The following is a 23377-nucleotide window of genomic DNA, read 5'->3' as shown; positions in this document are numbered from 1 at the left end:
GCAGACATGCGATAGTTCGTGCTGATGGACGTAGGAAGTGTTACGAACAGCTGATCGGATCGGCAAAGCGTGTTTCTGGAATATTATGTTTTTGTTGCTGCAAGTGCTTTTTATGCAGTTTTTGCAAAGCTATATGTGGAAGGAAACTGTGACCGAGGACAAGCTGATGGTATAAGATGTAAGTACAACTCCTCTGGTTTCATATGCAAAAAAAATTATTGCGCTAGCTCACGTGGTTGCAGAGCTACCGGGATTTAAAAATAGTTACGCAAAACGGAGCGTGCTGCTCTGACCGGTTTTAAAGGGTTAATAAACACATTCAGACTTTTACACTAGTGTTGATTTTGAATCAGCATTGCATTTACTTGGGAACATATGACCTTAGATTTTCTTTAAAGTGTTATTTGAAAGACCTGTAGGTTACCTGTGTGGGTCAGAACCTGTTTGTGACCACGTGCGTGCACTCTCAGTCCGGAGATTTAAGAAGTGGGCTTCTGATTGCAAGTTTAGTGGATGGCGGGTGGAGAAAGTGAATGGCAGTCAACACTCGACTCTCCTTAAAATGTTAAATGCTCAACCCCGAGCGAGACTCTGATTGCTGATTTCCACTTCACTGAGCACTTGTCCTCCGTACCTGCGAGGCTTCAACGCTCGTTTCCATACATTCAAAATGGCACAGACGCTGCCTTCTTTCGCTTTAGCGCAGCACTTTCATAACGAGGAGGGACTCGAGGGAGACGGACTGCTTTAAAAGTAAAGTAGCAGAGGATGAGATATCTTGACTTTTCGGGTGACTTTCACACCTTTTGTTTGGTCTGAAGCGAGGCGTCGCAGCGAGTCTTGGAGAACGCTAGACATAACATGCTGCGACTGCTGGTGCTTAGGGATGGGTGTTGACAAGATTTCCACGATTCCGATTCCATTTTCGATTCTGTTTAATGATTTGATTCTTTATCGATTCTTATTTTTAAAAAAGGAGAACACTAAGGTCGATTAGCTTAGATCTTTGTTTTATATCTTCTCTTTGAACAAGAGAGAAATTTAGGAGTAACATGGCCTTACAAACCCAACAGTGAGATCTTAAGAGATCCAGCCTACGGCTCTTTGATAGGGTGTCACGGTGTAAAATATTAATAAAATAAATATTCTTCTGTAGCAATAACAAAGTATAACATAAATTTTTCTGTAGCAATTACACAAGAATATCCAGTAATGTCCCTGCCTACAATTAAACACATTCACTTACTGAAAATCATCTGCTGTGGCAAATGGGTTCAAGCCTTTGACCACAAACTGAGTAACTGCTCGGTGACATTCGTCTATCCTGGCCTGAAAGGAGACGCTACGGTAGACTGCAGCGAGAACTGCCAGCATCTGAGCCAGACTCTGTCTGTCTCTCTCATCATGGTCACCTAAATGCACAGTAATGGCAGGTTTTGTAATAAGGCAGATCGCGCTAACATAATATGCACTGTTAGTTGATTATTTACCTGCCGCATTAACGGGAGAGGACGTGCAAACGTTACCGCTGCTGCTGGGTTGAGATTCACGAGTCCGGAGCGGAATTAAAAACACGACATTCATTTAAGGTCATCGTGTGTTTTGTGAGCAAATGCTTTTGCATATTCGTAGTGTTTCCTTCCTTAAATGAAATATCTACTTTGCAAGTATTGCAAGTTGCCCTGTTGTCATCCGTTCTCGAAAAGTATAATCAAACTTTTGAGCGTTTGAGCCGCCGTGTTTCCTGCCAGGTAAATGACGCTCCGCAACGTGGTGACGTCATTCGGAGCGACTGGAATTGATAAGGGAATCGTTTGTAAAAATGGCAAACAATTCCAAGGAATTGAAACAGTGGGAACCGGTTTTCGATACCCATCCCTACTGGTGCTCGTTACTTACAGTGTCCTTTTTGCAAATACTCAATTAAAACTAACAAGACACCGTCTGAATTTTCAGTTTCCGATTTATTATAATAATAATTTGTATAGCAGGGTAACAGAGTGCTTCCCAGTAACAGAGAATAAAAGAACAAACTGGGAGAAATTACAAAAGAAATTTACATATTTGTTATAAATGCCTAAAGTGCAGCATCAAAATAAGATAATAATGTGATTCCACCTTAAAATTAATGTTAAAATAAAAAATATATACTAAAAATGACCAAAAATGGAGGATATGAGTCTTTAGCAGTGATTTAAAAGGAAGACACCGGATGTCCTCGGGCAGGTCATTCCACACCGAGGAGCCCAAACACAAAGCCCTCGATCACCTTTTGTCTCCAGCTGTGAGGCAGAAACAGTTAACGGGTTTCTGTCGAGGATCTCAGGGTTTCAGGGATTATCACACTGGAGCAAATCTCTCGTGACGCTGCACAGATTTAAATGCTGGCTCACTGTCGAGAGCAGAGGACCAATCACAGGGAGCCGCGCCCAACGTGGAGGGAGGATGGAGAGAGATCTGCCACAGATGTAACCAAGCATTAACAAATAAAATGTCCCAGGTTTGTACAAGCAGCAAAAGTGATGCATCATTAGATTTTGCGGTAACAGGAGCCTGTTTACATCATGAATGGAGCTGGGCACACACAACCTGTTGTAGTCCACCTGTGTGCACCTTCCTCCACTCTTATACCTGTGAATCTATGCTCCTCCCTCCCTCTTCGTCCCCCGCAGCCTTTTCTGTCCTCTTTGCAAAAACTGCTCCATCTCTGCATCTGCATTTCTACACAGCACCTCCTCATCACCTCAGTTTCCTTCACTACATGTCGAGTGAAGTCTGCTCCAGTCACCACTCCCCCCTCAGGGACACGCTTATTCTAGGGTTGCACCTTCAAAAACCAACCAAAAGACGTCTCATGACATCATGAGTTCATACTCCACTCTGCATTTAGACATTATTATTAATCACTGCCCCAGTGTGTCTTTGTCTCGGCTTCCTCTCCTCACCCCCAACCGGTCGCAGCAGATGGCTGCCCCTCCCTGAGCCTGGCGCTGCCGGAGGTTTCTTCCTTCCCACTGTCACCGAGCGCGTGTTCATGCGGCGGGTCGCCTTGTTCGGGTTTTCTCTGTATTACTGTAGAGCCTCTACCTTACAGTATAAAGCACTTTGAGACAACTGTTGGTGTGATTTGGTCGCTATACAAATAAAAGAAAGTGTGACTCCTTGAAAACAAAGTATAAAGACTCAAGACTTGAAACTAAATCTGTGATTTTTACGGCACCGCAGAAAAAGAAAGTCACATTTACAGAGTTGTGAGGTAGACTTGGTGTGACGGTACCTTTGCTGGTGACCTGTGTGTGCACGTGTGTGTGTCACATTACTCCATTTCTATTTAAAATTCCTTTTTCACCTGTAGAAGGTGGATCTGGTTCCAGTCGTTGGCTCCGTGCTGTCAGTTTTCTCAGCAGCAGAAAGGAAGCAAAGCAAACAAACGAACACGGCAGAGTTTGATTGACTTCGCCTGTCAGAGGCAGCCGTTTGACGGCCGTTGGTTCAGTCTTTGCGGGACGCTGACGGGCTGGATTAATTGGCTATAGATTTTCCCCGATCCTTTTGTGGAGATTATTTTATTTAGTTTTAAATTTCTCATTACTCTTTGAGGCCTCGAGGCGTCAAGCGTGATGCGAAGCAACACAAAAGCACAACGCTGTGAAATGGAGCAGAAGAGAGAATTTTTAAATGCACCATCAAAACCATCTGTCAGCTCCAAAAAGATTGTGGGAGTTTTTTTTCTTGGTGATGTCAAAAAGCATCTGCTGCTTCCAGAATAAACTGGCCCCGATCGCGTCTTCAAGACGACGATGGAGACGATGTATACATTTTCTAAAGCGAGTCAGTAACTGGGAGAAAAACGGGCCATTATCACACGCTAGTCTACTGCGATGTGATTTCATTTTAACGACATCGCGGCTTGTTTTATAAATAACATGTTCTGAGCGTGTTCAGTCAGCTGTTCGGGGGGAGGGGGTGCATGATGTCTTTATCCTTAATGATATTTGCAAGTGAAAGCGTTTGAATGGATCTAAAACTCCATAATTCCTTTAATTTTGACAAATGAGTCCAGCAGCGTGCTGCAAATCCGATTTCCTCTCTCCCCTCTTTGTCTCTGTCTCTCAAGCTCGTCGTCCCCCGTGGAGTGTTCAGTCAGGATGATTCCTCTTGATAGAAAGTAGGAGGATTAGTAAAACCCCAGTACACACATTAAATCATCTTCAGCTTGAGCCCCTCTCCCTCCTTTCTCATATTCCCTCCGTTATTTATTTATTTACTTATTTTTTTCCTCCTCCTCTCTTTCAGGTGCTCTCTGTGCGGCTATGTGTGCAGTCACCCGCCATCGCTCAAATCCCACATGTGGAAGCACGCCGGAGACCAGAACTACAACTACGAGCAGGTTAACAAAGCCATTAACGAGGCGATCTCCCAGAGCAGCCGGTGAGCACATAAACTCTAGTTTAGGGCTCTCGGTCCTTCAGCCTTCGTTCAAGTTTTATCTCAGTGTTTGTAAATGTCAACAGTAAATCAACTGGCAGTGCTCTTCATGTCCTGGGATTATACAGGTTATAATTAGGGATGCAACGATACCAATTTTTTCAAACCGATACGATACCGATACTTGGATCTGAGTACTTGCCGATACAGAGTACAAAAAACGATACCGATACCACACACACACACAAATGCAATGAATTGGAAGACAGGTTTTATTTTATTCTCTGCCGATAAAAAATAAAATCTTAATAAAAATGACCACAAAAAAATTTCAAGTGAAAAATAAGCACTTCTGTTAAATTATTGCAGAGTCTCCACATTGTAATTTAACAAAACTACATCACTGAACTATTGGCACTGTCTCGAGCTTTCAGAATAATAAATAAACACTTCTGTTTGGAATAAAATAAATACAAATTAGGTTTGAGAATAAAATAAACTTTTAAATTATTGCAGAGTGTCCATAATGTAAACAAACAAACAAAATAACAAAAGTATTTGGCATTGACGAACAAACTCCCCATCTGCCCGTGGATCATCAGTCCACTGTGCCGTTAAACCAAGAACTGACATCGCGCACACACTGCTTGTCTTTACCTCTTTAGAAAGTTTTGGCACCATTATCTCCCTGATGTGTGGGCGGCTGGGAATTTCATATCGGTACTGCGAATTTCATATCTTTATTCTTTTATAAAGAATAAAGATATGAAATATCTATATTCTTTCAGTCGCTCTGCTCCCCGGCTCTGGAACTCTCTTCCTCCTGCACTAAGAAATATTGACACCCTTTCCGTATTTAAGACACAGCTCAAAACACACCTGTTTAGACAGGCTTATTCGCTTTAATGCTGATTTTATCTGTTGTCACGCTCTGTTTTCAATTCAATTCAATTCAGTTTTATTTATATAGCGCCAAATCACAACAAATGTCGCCTCAAGGCGCTTCATAGATACAGAGAAAAACCCAACAATCATATGACCCCCTATGAGCAGCACTTTGGCGACAGTGGGAAGGAAAAACTCCCTTTTAACAGGAAGAAACCTCCGGCAGAACCAGGCTCAGGGAGGGGCGGCCATCTGCTGCGACCGGTTGGGGTGAGAGAAGGAAGACAGGATAAAGACATGCTGTGGAAGAGAGACAGAGATTAATAACAGATATGATTCAATACAGAGAGGTCTGTTAATACATAGTGAGTGAGAAAGGTGACTGGAAAGGAAAAACTCAATGCATCATGGGAATCCCCCGGCAGCCTACATCTATTGCAGCATAACTAAGGGAGGATTCAGGGTCACCTGGTCCAGCCCTAACTATATGCTTTAGCAAAAAGGAAAGTTTTAATTTAATCTTAAAAGTAGAGATAGTGTCTGTCTCCCAAATCCAAACTGGAAGCTGGTTCCACAGAAGAGGGGCCTGAAAACTGAAGGCTCTCCCTCCCATTCTACTTTTAAATACTCTAGGAACAACAAGTAGGCCTGCAGAGCGAGAGCGAAGTGCTCTAATAGGGTGATATGGTACTACAAGGTCATTAAGATAAGATGGGGCCTGATTATTTAAGACCTTGTATGTGAGGAGCAGGATTTTGAATTCAATTCTGGATTTAACAGGAAGCCAATGAAGGGAAGCCAAAACAGGAGAAATATGCTCTCTCTTTCTAGTCCCTGTCAGGACTCTTGCTGCAGCATTTTGGATTAACTGAAGGCTTTTCAGTGAGTTTTTTGGACATCCTGATAATAATGAATTGCAGTAGTCTAGCCTGGAAGTAATAAATGCATGAACTAGTTTTTCAGCGTCACTCTGAGACAGGATATTTCTAATTTTAGAGATGTTGCGCAAATGGAAGAACGCAGTCTTACATATTTGTTTAATATGTGCGTTGAAGGACATATCCTGGTCAAAAATGACTCCAAGGTTCCTCACAGTGTTACTGGAGGCCAAGGTAATGCCATCCAGAGTAAGAATCTGGTTAGATACCATATTTCTAAGCTTTTCAGCGCCGAGTACAATGACCTCAGTTTTATCTGAGTTAAGAAGCAGAAAGTTAGTGGCCATCCAAGTCTTTATGTCTTTAAGACATTCCTGCAGTTTAACTAATTGGTGTGTGTTATCTGGCTTCATGGACAGATAGAGCTGGGTGTCATCTGCATAGCAGTGAAAATGTATGCTATGTCTTCTAATGATGCTGCCTAGGGGAAGCATGTATAATGTAAACAGAATTGGTCCTAGCACTGAACCCTGTGGAACTCCATAATTAACCTCAGTGTGTGAAGTGGACTCTCCATTTACATGCACAAATTGGAGTCTATTAGATAGATATGATACAAACCACTGCAGTGCAATACCTGTAATACCTACAGCATGTTCTAATCGCTCTAATAGGATATTATGGTCGACAGTATCGAATGCTGCACTAAGGTCAAGAAGGACAAGCACAGAGATGAGTCCACTGTCAGAGGCCATAAGAAGATCATTTGTAACCTTCACTAAAGCTGTTTCTGTGCTGTGATGAACTCTGAAACCTGACTGAAACTCTTCAAATAAACCATTCCTCTGCAGATGATCTGTTAGCTGTTTGACAACTACTCTTTCAAGGATTTTTGATATGAATCCTTTGTAATTTTAACTTATTTTATGACTACTGTTCCTTTTATTAATTGTGTTTTTTGTAAGGTGACCTTGGGTTTCTGAAAGGCGCCCTCAAATAAAATGTATTATTATTATTTATTATTATATCGCAGTACCGATGCATCCCTAGTTATAATGGTTTTAAAGGTAGTGGTCATGTAAACGAAGAAAATCATTTTATTTAGTGTTTCTGGTTTGTTTCTGAAGCAGGATGCTGTCACAAGTTTTTCTGTGAACATTTGGCTGCAGAAAAACTCATAGTGATAATAATGATAAATCTCGCTTATATTTCTGTTTTTGTTAAGAATATATGACTTTCTGCTACTTGCCTTCATCATTTGTACTCTAAATTTCATGTTATAAGGATGTAGTGTGCAGGGTTTCGTGCAAAACATGCTGAATATGCAGCTCTGGCAATGCATGCACATGCAAGCACTGCACTGGGGAAACGTTTCCTGAACTTTTATGCAGTCCTTACTGCTTCTATAGTTCAGTTCAGTTCAGTTCTTTTTTTATTTCAAACATATACATTCACCAACGTTTCATAAAATCATTCCATGCAGTTGTTTGAAAAGAAGTAGGCAGAAGTATATACTTATTTAGCCCCCTCAGGTTTACATCCTCATCATCTAAATTTGAACAACAAACACGTAAACAACGCCTTCAACTTAGAACATAACATCACAAAAAAATATTTTCTCATGTTCAACTAAACTACTGTATATTTAGATTTTCTAATTTGCAGAAGAAAATAAACATCAGTTTGACTGCTGTCTTGGGTTAATTGCATTTTCTTCATTAAAATTTCTTTTGAGTTTTATTTTAAACTGGTTTATATCACTACTGACCTTTATTTCTTCTTTTAACTCATTCCAGAATTTAACTCCCACTATTGAAACAGACATCCTTTTCAATGTTGTTCTTACTCTTTGTAATTTTAAATTCCACTTCCCTCTAAAATTATACCTCCCTTCTCTTTCTAAGAACCATTTACTTATTTCGATTGGGAGCATCCCTTTCCTTGCCTTATATATTATTTGCACTGTTTTAAACTTCACCAGATCCTGGAATTTTATAGCTTGCGTCCTAATAAAGAGTGCGTTTGTGTGAGCCCTATAGCCCTCCTGATTTACATAGGAATTAAGAGGGTGGGTGTTGCTGCCGATCAGATATACCTGATGAATAAAAATGAGATGATCTGGAGAATTCAGGTGTGTTAACACAATGCCACAGTCTTGCTAGGATTGGACGTCCCACCTCAGACTCTGCAGGCCTCAGTTAGCGTGTTAAAGGTTAAAGTTCACGACAGTAGAATAATAAAAGCACTGAGCAAGTTTGTTTGGAAATGTTGCTGGATTGTTTACAGTATTATGAGCCATTTTAATGTAATTATTTTTAATTTGTAAATATTGTATACCTCTGAGTCCCATTTAAAATTTGCTTTGCATCCACAAAGGTGCTCAGTGACTGATGGTGATTGGTGGAAAATTGGCAAAAAGCCTTTTAACTTGGAAACTATGAGTCTTACAAATGTGCTGTTTAAGTACCATATAAAGATTTAGCATATCATGTCACATTTGACCTCTGACCTCTACACATGTTCTACACCCACAAAATGAAACAACTGTGTTAGTCTGCACTTATTTTTACTTTTTACTACGTGGACGGCCGGTACACCGACCTGACCGTCCTCCCAGTGGGGGAAGAAACAAAACTCTGTAAAGTGCCAGTCCCGTACAAACGCTGAGGGTGACATTTTTCTTCTCATGATTTTACTCTCTGCTTCTTTCAGAGCTCCTCAGAAGTTATCTGCGGTGGTAGAGTCTGCAGCAGTGTCCCCGCACTCAAAGGACAAAGCAAAGAGCACAGCGGATCCACCGCTAACACCCACATCAGCAACTAAAGCCGCTCTGTCAGCTGACAGCCCAGTGGGCTTCTCCACACCTCCCACAGATCCTTCAAAGTGGTCCCCCGAGTCCGTAAGCCCCCAGGGGAAGGACCCCGCGCAGCTTCAGTCCCAGAGCCACCCACGCACAGGCCAGCTCCCCCCGCCAGGCCCCGGCATGGAGTACTGTGTGCTCCTGTTCTGCTGCTGCATCTGCGGCTTCGAGTCCACCAGCAAAGAGCGACTGATGGAGCACATGAAGGAGCACGAGGGAGACATCATCAGCATCATCCTGAACAAAGAGCAGCAGCAGTCAGAAGCACAAGCAAGCCTCCAAACAGCAGAGTGACGCATGCACTTTCCCCCCTCCCCGTCCTGACTTTGACCCCCACCCTGTGCTTTCACAAGCTTTTCATGAGGTTTCTGTCCGTCAGCGAGGCGGCGGAGGAAACATTTTAAATCTACTGCATCGCAGTAGTCCAGTCGTTTCAGCGACGGTACTCCGATTGGTTCGGTTGTTGCATCAAAAGGTTACGTTTGTAAGGCTGCGATGACTCGTGTCCACACATTTCAGAACAAACGATGAAATGTTTTATTGACGGCGTTCTTTCGAAAGGAATGTTTAAAAAGCGATTGACAGGGCTATAAGCCGTTAATATTTGTGTCAAATAATTACACACTAAATGACGCAAAATGTGTCTGTAGGGAAGCGATTTTGCTTTCAAGGGAGGAGCCCGAGCTCTCGACTCAAGTCCGTTTTTTTTCACTCTACAGGGACGTGTTCATACCTCACAAAACCACGCGATCCCTCAACCAGAAAAGATTTCCATATTTTCAAGTCTAATCCATATATTTTTGATTCTAAGGCAGCTCTTTTATTGCTAGTGTATTTAATGTATTTAATCTGACAGAGTTGAAGCTCTAGCCAAGTAGTGGAGGTGCAGACTCACCGATGCCTACAAAGGCATTTACCACAGCTTAAAAAAACCTTTCAATATTTATCTGTTTATTTTAATGCATGTTAAGTTCCGTTATGCCAATTTAAACGACTACGTTTGTTATATTTTCTTTCTTCTTTTTGTGGCTCTTATTGTAGTTTTGCTGTTTGTTAAGTAGCTTCTTTAGCAGAGATAGTTCTCAAAGGTGGAGCGTAAGTTGACTGGAGCAAAGCAGGAACTGGCCTTTGGATCGTCACCAGTGTTCGGTTGGTGTAAAAGCATGTCGGCAAAAGGAATAACAAAAAGGGAAGCTGGGATCGGCGGGGCTCGTGTTGTAACACGACGATGTTTGAAAGGCGGTTTATGTCATATCGAATGCGACACAATTATCACTCGATTGTGATTATGGTGCTAGGTTCACTTTAAGACTTGTCAATGAAGGTATTTTTATAGCTCATGCTGTTTATGATGTATATAATAACATTTTTATAAGGACATTTCCACTTTTTGTCAGTGTTTTTAAAAATATAAACTTTCTAGTATCGGCTTGAAGCGGCCGCTGTCCCAGCTTGAACATGCCTGAAATGAGAAGACGTGGATGTGAAAATAAAGTTTTTAAGTCAACGTGTTTTGGGGTGTTTCTGGTGAAACTCACTGGCAGGAGGGCAGACATTGCAGACCTCAGCCCAGCTCTTTCAAACGACGAATGGCAGCAGTAGTATTCACTGACATCTTTTGAGCATAAAAAATTGAAACCTGGTATTTTAAATGTTGCTCAGAGTGTGCAAGAAACATCTGGAGGAGATGATATTTACCTGGGTGTCACTCGCTGACCCTCGCTGTCCATTCAGGAGGTTCAAGTAAGGAGCAATCATCCCATGCCATCCTAGTAGTCACTCCACTCAGCAAATTTGGCTCCTTGTTCCTCCTCTTTCTAAAAATGATTCACTCTGGAGAAGATCCACGGCACAGATGCAAGTAGTCAGAAAGAAACTCGCGCAAGGACAGATCCTGAGTGGTGAGTGAGGTTGGAGTGATCAAGGATATGAGCAGCGTGCAGATTGGTGTTTTCTAGTCTGATTGGCTGTGACTGCAGTGATTTTGGTTCATTTATTTGACACCCAGCATTTCACAGCTTATTTGTCTTGCGTTGCTCACCTCAGAGCCTTGAGGGATAACATCCCCATTCCTGCTGGAGTCGTCCGAAAACACATCAAGATTACAGGAAAATAAAAGTTAACGGAAAATTAAGAGTGATTAAGAAGATGATGCTTAGTAACCGGGAGCTCGGTGACAAGATCTCCTGTTAATCCATCAGTATGTCTCCTTATTTCTTGCATGCACACAGACTGAGGAAATTAAGATAAAATGGCATATCCATAACTCACTTCCTCTCACCCCCCCACCTCACCTTACAGAACAGCTTGAAATTCTGTCGGCATGCGTGTGCAGCGCAGAGGATGAAAGAAAATTAAATCTATCTCAAAGACCTGTTAGGAGATAATTATTGTCTGACTTTTAATTTACATTTTTACGTGGCAGGATTAAAAATGATGGGCAATTCAAAAAGGAAAAGTGGGATTTTACTCCTGTCTTGTGTCTTTAAAGGACCGCATGCTCTCAGCAGCCTGTTTTTAGTTAAGGCTCATTCCAGGTGCTTTTCTTACATTTCCCATGCACCTCTAACAGTTTACTCTGCAGGAAATTAGGTAGGACTTGGGTCCATTGATTCTTCCATCCATTTTCTACTACTTATCTGGGTCTGGGGCGGTGGGGCAGCAATGTAAGAAGAGTTGCCCGGATCACGTGGCTCCTCGATCAAAGGGATGGGATGGATTGAGGACACTCTTTGGAGGAAGCAGCGTGTATGCATGAACTTATTCATTTGGTTATTACTCACAGCTTTGCCTTTAGGTGAGAGGCGACTTCTTAGCCTTTATGCTCGGCTCTATCTTCACTATAGCGGTATGGCATCATGGTGCATCAGTCAATCTCCTGCTCAAGTCTCCCCCCATGTGTGAGCAAGACTTCAAGATAATTGAACCCTTTGCTGCCCAGCCTCACACTTTTTCCAGCTTGGCTCCAAGGCCCTATCCCTCTCTGCACTTTGTATGAAATCCCACTGTGAGCCGTAAAAAGCAAAGACTTGAGTCTTACGCCACTAAATCGGAAACTTCAAAATCTTTGGCGGTGTCAAGCAGAGATGGGCAGTAACGCGTTACAAGTAACTCACTTCCTCTCACCCCCCACCTCACCTTACAGTAATCAAAGTAATCAGATTACTGTAATCAGATTACTTTTTTCAAGTAATGAGTAAAGGGATTACTATTGCAAAAACGGTAATTAGATTACCGTTACTTTCCTGTAGGAACGCTGCGTTACTAAAACTATGATTTTTTTTTGCGAGAATGTCTCATGACAGTGACGTAAGCGGGTGCCATGTTCGTGACAACAGCTGTGTGCAGATCAACAATGGATCATATATCGAGTGCGGGAGAGAGTATGAGCGTGCAGCGTTTAAAGCGTGGAAGTACTGACCTTACTTTGAGTTTGATTCCATAAAAAGTGACAAAAACATTAGTGTCCGCTGTGCGTGGGAAGAAAACTTCTTTTTACAGCGAAAAAACCCCTAAACCTCCGAGCAAGCACCGAGTAGCTACGACGTAATGGGAAACTCACAGAGAAACTCGCGGATTCTTCCACTGACCGCTGCACACCTGCACCAGGGTAAACCTCCGCCTACCCATTCCTGCTTTACAGGTGAAAATAGAGCAACATGACCGCTAGTCTTTGACTTTATTTATTTTCTGCTGTGTTTTACTTGCATCTATTTGAAAGACTGAGTGTAAACACACAAAAAAAATTATTTTATGTGCTGGAATGTGCAGAAAATAGGTTTAAATGTTAAACTAATTTCTTCAAGTCAGAGAATGTTGCATATAATTAATTTTTTTGCTTGATGCATAAAGTTAAAAGATTAAAACTGATAAAACAAGTTTAAAAAAAAAAGAGACTTTTCCATTTGATTACATTTTGTATGATGGATTATGCAGAAAAAGTAGAATTGGGCTGAAAGATCTATCACTTTATCACCTATTCAGGTTGTAAATCGTTTTTAAAAAGTAACTAAGTAACTAAGTAATTAATTACTTTTGAAAATAAGTAATCAGTAAAGTAATGGGATTACTTTTTGGGGGAAGTAATCAGTAATTAGTTACTGATTACTTACTATGTTCTGTTGAGACTACATGTCCAGAGACTGCTGCAGCTTTATGTTCTCATTGGACTTCTGGTGGCTCTGCTTTACTTTTCGTGGAAATGAATGTCATTTCCACTGACTGACTGCACTGACTGCAGCTAGCACAAATATGCTAGCTGCTACTGCTAACACATACCGCTATGAAAAAAAGTGCAATTTTTAAAAATGCAACAAAAGCTAATTTTGTTTCTCAGCCAATATTAATCAAGCAACATGCAGATCAGCTGACCTTAGTAGCAGCCAATACCATATCTTAGGTGTAGTGTGCACTGTTTAAGTTGCTTTAGCCTGCCCAAAACCTCTCCATCTGCAAGCAGCTTTGCAACCCACCTCACTTTCATTTCCTTCTTTTCACGCTGTGTTTGGCTTAATCAGCCTCTTTCCTGTTGTCACTGACGCCTGCTCTGTTCTGTGGTGGGGTCCGCCTAATAAACCACTAAATATAAATTGGTCCAGATGGAAAACCTCATCTTCTTTTGATGATAGCGGTCTTGATTTCAATCACTGGCCTGTTAGCAAGTTTTCTTTTTATCTGTCGTCAGAGTGAACAACAGCACAACTAGACACACCATAGACACTAGACAGCTCTGTGGTGTCAGCTAGACCGTTTTGTAACAGAGCTGCAAAGTTGTACATGATGACATTTTTGAAGTTTTTTTTGTTTTTTGTTTTACTCCAACTTTATTAATTGCGTCTGAAAGCTGCAAAGCTAACAGCTGAGAAATGTATCTGAGGTCACTCCCTGTGGGTGGTAATGCATGTAGGTCATGTGGGACTTTGTCAGGCAGTCGTCGATCCCATTTGGTGTCACAAATTGCAAAAGTGTGTCAGCACAGGCAGCAGACACTGCAAGTTTAAAAGCAAGCGAGCGGTTATCCCTGATGGAGAATATCTCGCCCTGACTACAGTTACATTTCCACCACAGATGCATTCGTCTGCCACGTTCATATTTCCAAAGCAGAGATTCTTCTTTGTTTTATTTTTCCGTGCCACGTCTTTTTACGTGTCTCAACAAATCAGCTCTGGATCGCCTTCAGTCTGTACAGAATGCAGCGGCAAGGCTTTTAACTGGTACAAATAAGAGGTCACACATTACTCCAGTTTTGGCTTCTCTTCATTGGTTGCCTGTAAATTTTAGGGTTCATTTCAAAATTTTAGTTGTAACTTTTAGAGCTCTGCACGGTGAAGCTCCCCAGTATATCTCTGACCTGTTGAAACCTCATGCTTCATCCCGAGCACTTAGGTCTTCAGGTCAGAGGCTACTGGTGGTCCCACGTACTGGGTTTAAAACACGTGGGGATCGGGCTTTTCAGGCACTGGCACCTAGGCTGTGGGACTCTCTGCTGTTGTCTTTACGCTGTCTAGACTCTACTGACTCCTTTAAAAAGCAGCTGAAGACATTTTTATACAAACAGGCTTTTAATTAATTTTAACTTGTATGTCTGATCTTATTGTAAAGCACTTTGTGATTTTTATCTGTGAAATGTGCTATATAAATAAATTTTACTTACTTACTTACTCTTGGTTTAAGGCGTCCTAACACCCTGACCTCGCTCCCAAAACTTTAGTTGAATATTAAACTTTTCTTGTAAGTATTCCATCTTTGATTTAGGTTCATAATAAGTGAGTTAATGTCACTAAAGTGGAGCCAAATGTGTCTGTGCTCTATATCAGAATCAGAATACTTTATTGATCCCTGGGGGAAATTATTTTTTTGTTACAGTGCTCCATTATAAACCAACATTAACAAGACAGACAATACGCTAACTAAGAATAGTACAATATATACATATATATACATAAGTCACTTATTAATAAATAGCTGGAAAAGAAACATGTGTAGTTGTAGCAGTAACCAGTGTGTTAAGTGGATGCGTTGTACAGGGAGATGGCCACAGGCAGGAAAGATTTCCTGTGTCGTTCAGTGGTGCTTTTTGGTAATCTCAGTCTCTCACTGGAGTGGGTGGGAGGTGTTATCCAACATTGTCTTTATTTTGGACAGCATCCGCCTCTCCGACACCACCTTGAGGGAGTCCAGCTCCATCCCCACAACATTACTGGCCTTACGGATTAGTTTATTGAGTCTGTTGGCATCTGCTACCCTCAGCCTGCTCCCCCAGCATGCAACAGCATAGAGGATCGCACTGGCCACAACAGACTCGTAGAAAATCCTGAGCATTTTCTGGCAGATGTGGAAGGACCTCAGTCGCCTCAAAAAATAGAGACGACTCTGGCCCTTCCTGTAAAGTGCTGTGGTGTTTTTAGCCCAGTCCAGTTTATTGTCAATGATCAGGGTAACACCACCATATTATTCTGTTCTTTTTTTAGGTCCTTTTATCTGCAGTATGTGCACTCTTGGTTACTAAGAGTGCACATACTGCAGATTCTGACTTTTTTTTTTTTAAGGTAAAATCGTTTTTTTATGACGTTTAAAAAATTTCAAGACTGATTGTCATATCTCTTCTCACTTACTAACAGTCTGTGTAAGGGAAGTGATTGTTCTAATCTAAACACAGCAAAACGACCAGCATACAGTTTAACCCGAGGAGGAGGAGGAGATATCAGATGCCTGCTGTGACTGGTGGATGTTTTTGCTCATATTCAACTTTGTAATTTTAAAAGTATCAACATGCCATTTATTTATTTTATAGGACGTCATCTGCAGTATTGCATCAACTTGAACTTGTTTGTGAAAAGGACCCTTACTTGCACATCCAAGTAGTCAAGAGTCCATCGCTTCATGATCCGTCGTGGAGTTTGAACCTCACCTCTTCCATCCTACATGTTGCAATGTGGAGGCAACTTTGTTTCATATATTTTAAAGCCATGTAAAGTTAAAGTTCTTTCAAATGTTCGTACTTTAAACCTTTCACCACCAGGTGGCATCATGTTACCAGTGGGTGGCCACAGAGATGTTTTTAGGTGTTTACTGCTCTTTTTTTTTGTTTTTCGATTTCTTTTCCTTCTATCGCTGGTTCCTCACGAGGCTTTTCCTTTTCCCTGCCTACCCGTGTAAATAGGAAAATGTTCTTATTGTTAAAATAGGTTAACTTGACTCACTACACCATCTTGTGGTACATATCAGTATTGCAGAAAGACACAGCCTAGTCCTGTGGCTTAATTTTGACTTGTGTGATGTTCCCGTGCAGCCAATGACAAAGCCGATGCAAATGACCAATGCTGCGAGCATTTAAACCTGTGCTGGTGTGTTTCTGTTACTCTGCTGCAAAAATCTAGTTGCCTGTAGAGTTTCAAGTAGAAACGCTCTCTTCCACTCAGAAAAAATAGCAGCAGAAGAAGAATTAACAGTAAACACACATACAGCGCAGATTTAGCGCAGAAGCGTAAATCCGTCTTCATTCACCAGTTTTATCTTATCGGCACAGCACATGAATGTGTTGAACACTGAGCCATAATACTTGCTGCTTCACATCCTACTGACAGCTTGAGGGAATTTTAAATGGTTTAAAATATGGTTATCATTCCAGTGTTATCCTGCTGGAAGCGGCCATCACAAATGGGTACACTTTGGTCATAAAGCGATGGACATGGTCAGCAAGAGCGGTTTGGGGTTTAAAAATGCTGATTAGGTACTAAGGGTCTCAGCGATTGCCATATAGTTCCCACCAGTGTTGGGGAGTAACGGAATACATGTACCGCCGTTACGTATTTAAAATACAAAATATGAGTAACTGTATTCCGTTACCGTTACCGTTTAAAAAGGTGGTATTTAGAATACAGTTACTTTGTTGAAATAAATGGATTACACGGCGCTACTTCCCTGTTTCATATTGTGGCGGGTCAGGACTGTTTGGGTTTTGTTCAGTGTTGCCAACTCCTCAGTAAGGAAAATCCTATTGGCTGTCCTAAAAGTCGCTAGAAGTCGCTAAATGACGTCATCACCTAATTTGCATAATTGGTCATGCTAATGTAATTGTAATCTATGTTGTTGGAGAGAGAAATAACATCGTGAAAGACACATAAAGTGAGTAAAAAACGTCCTAAATGCATTTAGAATTTATTTAGAACTACAAATTAAATTTATTTTAGCAATTATTGTTTTTTTAATGTCACAATTCCAACCCTGCTCCTTTATCCGGGCTTGGACCGACAAAAGTGACCCGAAATAGGCACTCTGGTGGAGTTACTTTGTGTATGTGTGTTTATAAGTAGTTTTAAACCTTGTGATCCACAAAACAGCATAAGAGTAAAAGAATAAAAGAAGAACTGACTGCGTTACAGCACCCGCTGCTTCTTGAGAGTAAAAGCAATATGCGCTTTCATGTCTTTTTTTTTTTTTTTAGCAACTTTTTGTAGAAAAAAAGTAGCTAGGGGGTCTGAAAACTCGCTAAATATAGCGACTAAGTCGCTAAGTTGGCAACACTGGTTTTGTTTGACAGCTACGTTCTGTTGTTCCAGGCGGCAGCGTTACGGTTGCCATGGTTACAGGGTGACGCTCTCTCTCTGCGTGTTTCCTGGGTGAGAGAGGCCTTTTTGTTGTTGTTGTGCTAAGCTAATAGGCAGAATGCTACAGGTATAGCTCTAAAGAATGTAGCATCATAGGCAGTGTAGTCCGTGCTGCAGGGAGAATGGACTGCCATACACGTTATGTGTCTGTGAGCGAGGGAGGGAGAAAAAGGAAAAGTACGAGCTGTAATCGAGCAGAAACGGGAGCTGGAAGCTTGTAAATATAATAATAACCACTGCAGCCAAGAAGAGTGCCTGACGAGCCCAGTTGTAAGTAAGCTATTAAGACTCGACTGTACACCGTGTTCGTGTTTTCCTCTGAAACAATAAGTTCTGTTGGAGCAGCCTTTCAACGCCTCTCTCTGTCTCTCGCTAGCAAAGTTGACCCAGACAACAAAGTAAAGCTAGTTTTCTGCTACGAGCCCGACACAGAACCCACCGTATTAGCCAGAGGTCCCTTTACTACGGTTCGGGACCTTCAGTAACAGTAATAAATCACAGCAATAGTACATTCATGTAGTTGTAAACAGCATGATAATATATTAAGTAATCCAAAGTATTCAGAATACGTTACTCTCATTGAGTAACGTAACGGAATACGTTACAGAATACATTTTGGGGCATGTAATCTGTAATGGAATACATTTTAAAAGTAACCTTCCCAACACTGGTTCCCACTGATATAAGGCAGGATGACAACGATTTCCTAAAACTTCTATTGTACAGTTTTGGTGACCCTGTGTGAATTGTAGCCTCAACCAACAACCATGCCATGCTCAAAATCACTTAAACCACCTTTCTTCTCCATCTTGATGCTCCATCTGAACTTGAGCAGGTCGTCTAGACTACACCTCAGTGTCCAAATGTATGTTGCTGCCATGTAATTGGCTGTTTAGACACTTGCATTAACGTGCAGCCAAACTGGTGTACCTAATAAAGTGTGAATAACATGTTAAAGATGTGCACAACATTCACACGGGATCGTGTTTTTAAACTTTCTCCTACGGTGTGTGTGTGCATCTTTTTCATGAACATTTCTTCGCACAGCATTATAGATGAGCATCGTTTTTGTTTTGCATTTTGCTTAAAAAATGTATTAAAGTAACCCAGAGGACACCTCATTACAATGTTATGCAAGTCTGTTCAAAAGGTTACCATTTAATTAAATCTGTTGGACACATGGGAGAAAAATTCAAAAGCAGCTGAAGCAGAGCTTTTGCAAGCCTTCTCGAAAACAAGTTTAGAAGTCAGCTGAGGTACGCAGCTGGTTGCATACCTCGGTGTGACCGAGCCGTATTCCAGCCATGAACAAAATCACTCTTGCTCGCTTTTATGTATACTGTACAAGATGCACTGCGAAATACAGTACCTCAAGGTTCAACAGTGCAGTGATGAGCTTTGCTAGTGTCTCTCATTACTTTGCAGAATTGCAGACATCGACCTCTTCTACTTTAAAGGGAAAAAAGTCTATTTCTGTAATCCCTTTGGCTGTAACATGGAAGTCTGACCATACAAACATGGAGAAAAAACCCTTCCAGTCTATTCATTTCTTTACTGGATCAAGTTTTCTACATAAACCTTTTAAGTGCCCGGCATGAAAGTGGAGATCAAGGCAAAGAAAAAAAGGAATTGAAATGAGGCAAAAGAAAGAAACAAGGGTGAAGATGGAGCAAGTAGTCGGAGATACTGTGGAATCAGTTGAAAAGACTCTTGCACCGCACTGCTTTTCAACTTGTTTAATGGATCATTTTCAGATTTCCTTGCTCTATGAACCTTGTTTTGTGTTCCAGTGAGTAAAAAGGAAGAGGATTTTCAATCCCAAGCTGGCTAAAGAGAGTCAGATTGGCCACAGTGGGAGAGAGACGAGGGTTATCTTTAATGGGCCATCTTCCTGCAGTCGCACTCCCTCGCTTTGGATGACAGACTTTGAGAAATGAAAGGAGCAGAGAGGGAGGAAAGGGCAAATTTGGACTCGTGTATGTGTACCCACGGAAGGAAATGATCCAGGAGCTAAAGGGCCAGAGTCAGAGAGCGTGGTCATTAAACAATCTGTTTTCTTCTCCAATAATCCTCCTTACCCATAAGAATCCAGCCAATTTATTTTCCTAAATCTCTTTGATAATCTTCAGGTCTTTCAAGTTAGCCCATGCACAAACACACTCTGCTTTCCATCTGAATGCCCTCAGCACTCTCCCACTAGACCTGCCCGCTGTCTTCAGGGAGCGCCTGGCAGTGCTGTCTGTGAATGTTTTTGGTTTCTTTGTGTCGAGGTGAGCCTCCAGTTCTTATGGCTGTGTAGGAGATAAAAAGCGACATTTAAAGGATAACTCACACATCACAATGTAAACAGTTAGAGTCCGGACCTTGGCACCAGTGATGTCACCCATCAGTTTTGAACTTTGCATTTTAAAGTCTCAATGTGGAAGCTGTTTTTATGGAGCTAAAAGTGGCCATATTTGGATAACAGAATGGAGCGCTCGAGCTTTTTTACTGAGCTGTACTCATAACTTGTACTTATGCACGGACACATGCACCTACTAATTAATGTGGCCTAACAAACAGATAAAATCCTCAAGTTTCACTCACCAAAACTGAAGCACACACTTTTTAGACAGCCTGTTCTACACAGCGGGGCAAACAGTTCAATTTAACTCACTCATATTAGCTGAAGTGCAGCGTTAGCACACCTGTGTAGCCAAGCAGGTACACCCGCACCTCGAACCCTTACCAGAATAACACCGGGATAAATTATGTAAAAAACTATCCATAGTGACAAACCAGGCTGCAAACATGCTTTCCAGGGGCGTAATTTTCAGGGGGGTTAGGGGGGCTAATCAGACCCAGCCAATATAATGCCCCCAATAAAATTTTGAATTATCTTGCACAAATAGGCTGTTGATTTTCTTTACTCATTTAAGTTATTACCAGCTAAATACAGTAGTTGCATGTTTAATCATCTGGGAATTTACCCAGATTTATTTATTTAGAGAGAGCTCTTGACCCACCAATGTTCAGCACAAAGTTGCGCCCATGATGCTTTCTAATGCTGTTTAATTAAAATGGGAGTCTGGGAGAAGTGTTTCCTTTCTGTAGTGAGTTTTAAGTGAAGATACGTGGAGGTAACTGAACTAGGGGTGCAACAATACTCATATCGATATTGAACCGTTCAATACAGTGCTTTCGGTACGCATATGTATCGACCAATACAAAATTTTTAATTTATTTTATCAACTTTTCTTCTGCCGATGCTGTTTGTATTGAGCGCTCAGTGGATCTGCGCTCGACAGTGCAGCCTAGGCGGGGTAGTCGAACGCAGATCCACTGAGCGCAGGGCAAGCTAGCGAGACAGAAGCTAAGCTCATTGCAACATGGCAGATTGAACCTCCCCCACCCTCATTCAGATCTGGCCTTTGGAACTATTTTGGTTTTCATGTGACGTATGACCCTTAAGGTAAGCGCGTCATGGACAAAAGTAAAACAGTATGTTAGATGTGCCACGCAATGCTCAATTATATTGGTGGGAACTAGTGTGTTAGCGCAGTTAGCTGTTAACGTGTTGGCCGTCCAGCCCCACGCACGGGGCGATCCGCGGTAGCTCGTTAACGGAGATTTGCCGTGTTGTGGCGTTAACGTCATTTCAACGAGATTAACGCTGACAGCACTAGTGGGAACACAACGAATATGACTGCACATTTACTCCGACATCATCCTAGTGCAAAGACAAGTGGAAGCAGACAAAAACAACAAGCAGCATGCTACAAACTTTACCCGAGTCATTTAGACAGCCGTTAGCACATGATTCTCCTTATGGGGACCTGATATGTTTAATATGCTGCTGAGAATATAGCCCAGAAGAAGCTTATAGTATAGCTTTTATTTTGGAAAGAGCCATTTCTCTGTAATAAACTCTCTTTTCCAAAGATGAGGGATTTCTCCATCAGATAGATTTATTATTTTATCCCTTTGTTGTTCCAGCAACATTAAATTTAAAAACTGTACTTTTGAGTTAAAACATATATTTATAATTTTAATAAATGACAAATTAAAAAGGCATAAAAAAAAATTTGTATCGAAAAAAGATCGAACTGTGACACCAAAGTATCGAACCGAATTGTAAATTTTGTGTATCATTGCACCCTAAACTGAACTTCATGGCATTTCCATGTTGGCCTCATTATGTAATAGTGAGGCTCCAGCCACAACCCGCCAACTTTAATGAAACCTGCACACAGTGATGGGTCCTCACTTAATTTTGCTCAATGTCAAGGTCATATTTGTTGTTTTACTGGTACTTTTTAGTCAGATTTGAGTGAAATTAGATACATTTGCCCGAGGTGTGACTGTTTGCAAGCTTGTTGCAAACAACAACAATACTTACTGTATATCTTTCTTTCTGTACTTCACACATGACCACAGTAACATATTAGCTTATTAATAACCTGTGAACTGTGACGGATCATGAGCTGGATGAGCTACCACATCAATAATCTTCTGGTTTGACCACTTTGACCACTTGAACCATAGAAAACTGAAAAGAAGGACATAGTCATGGCTGCTGAACTCTTGAAAAAATTGTTTTAAGTCCTTTAGCTGATTCCACTCACTTCCAGTGGACAGAGGTGAAGGCAGAAATGTCAATGACGGACACATTTGAAAGAAAACGTATGTGCCTGATAGCAGCAGAAAGACACAGCATCATCTGAACTGACCTTTTAAAGCAGAAGGTTTCAGTTTAGAAAACGTCTCAGTCACACAGTTGTGTATGACTTAAGTCACTATGACCGTTCTTTAAAAAAACACAGTTTTCAGCATCAGATTCAACCTTCTGCCCTTAAATGTTAATCTCAAATCCATTCCTCTTGAGTCTGACAGATTTCTCATTAATCTCTGTCAAACTAGCAAACCACCGACGCTGTGATCACCGTGAACTTTATTATCTGTAGTGTTTCTGAACAATATCAGTGTGTTTAGTCTAAACTGCTGGTGAAAGTTCTTGAGTCAGGACATTTTTCTCTCATCAGTCGTCTCTTTGGGTATAACGTGCAGTTGACGGTATTTGTTGTTTTGCATCATATAAGCAAAATATTTTAGCCTCCTTTTCTTGATGAAGTGAGAATTATTGTATTTTTGCTCATATGACACAAAACTTTGGCTCTACAAGGTATCTAAAGTATCTCTCTGTACACCCATATCTCCGACTCTAATCTCTTACACAGAGCACTGGTTAGTGTACATGCCTCAGCGTGATTTGAACAGGGATCTTTAAGTGTCTTCCTCTCAGAACTTTTCTCATTTTCCTGAAAGAAACTCCAGCCTTTTCAGTGTCACACCTGACTTCGTGCGAGAAATATGATGGTACTCTCAATCCTATCATCCTCAGTCTGAAGAGTGCCCTGAATGCCATCACACATTCACACTTTTCTCCCTCCGGGGAACCTGTGACTCCCTCCTTAGGGAGGCATCCCCAGGTGGCAAATATGCTTCTCAAATATGAGAGGTAGGAAGGAAATCAAATACCTCCTGAGGACCAACAGATGCAGCAGCCTTCATTATAATTCCACAGAACCACCGGGTTGGGTAATGTGGCACGCATTTGGGAGCATCACTATAATTAGAGCGGTAGCAACTGTGCATGAGTGCATGAGAAAGGCAAAGGAAAACCTTCAATATGACAGGAAAATGTCAAAGTCTCCAGCAGGATGAAGAAGAATCTGCCA

At 41.4% G+C, this 23377-nt stretch overlaps 1 protein-coding gene across 3 annotated transcripts in view; it reads left to right on the top strand.

The window, feature by feature from the left end:
- The window catches only part of znf507 (zinc finger protein 507), a 49093-nt gene extending 26634 nt beyond the window's left edge, over positions 1 to 22459 (top strand). For all 3 annotated transcript variants that reach the window (XM_085184477.1, XM_085184344.1, XM_085184404.1), the window contains 2 exons: positions 4297 to 4431; positions 8904 to 22459. In XM_085184477.1, the coding sequence (XP_085040603.1) occupies positions 4297 to 4431; positions 8904 to 9345 (577 nt within the window). In that variant the 3' untranslated portion in view covers positions 9346 to 22459. The remainder of the gene's footprint in view (positions 1 to 4296; positions 4432 to 8903) is intronic.
- The last annotated feature ends 918 nt before the right edge of the window (positions 22460 to 23377 follow it).

Source organism: Neolamprologus multifasciatus, chromosome 1, assembly GCF_963576455.1.
Source record: "Neolamprologus multifasciatus chromosome 1, fNeoMul1.2, whole genome shotgun sequence".
Lineage (NCBI taxonomy): Eukaryota > Metazoa > Chordata > Actinopteri > Cichliformes > Cichlidae > Neolamprologus > Neolamprologus multifasciatus.
This window is presented reverse-complemented; position numbering and strand designations above follow the sequence as displayed.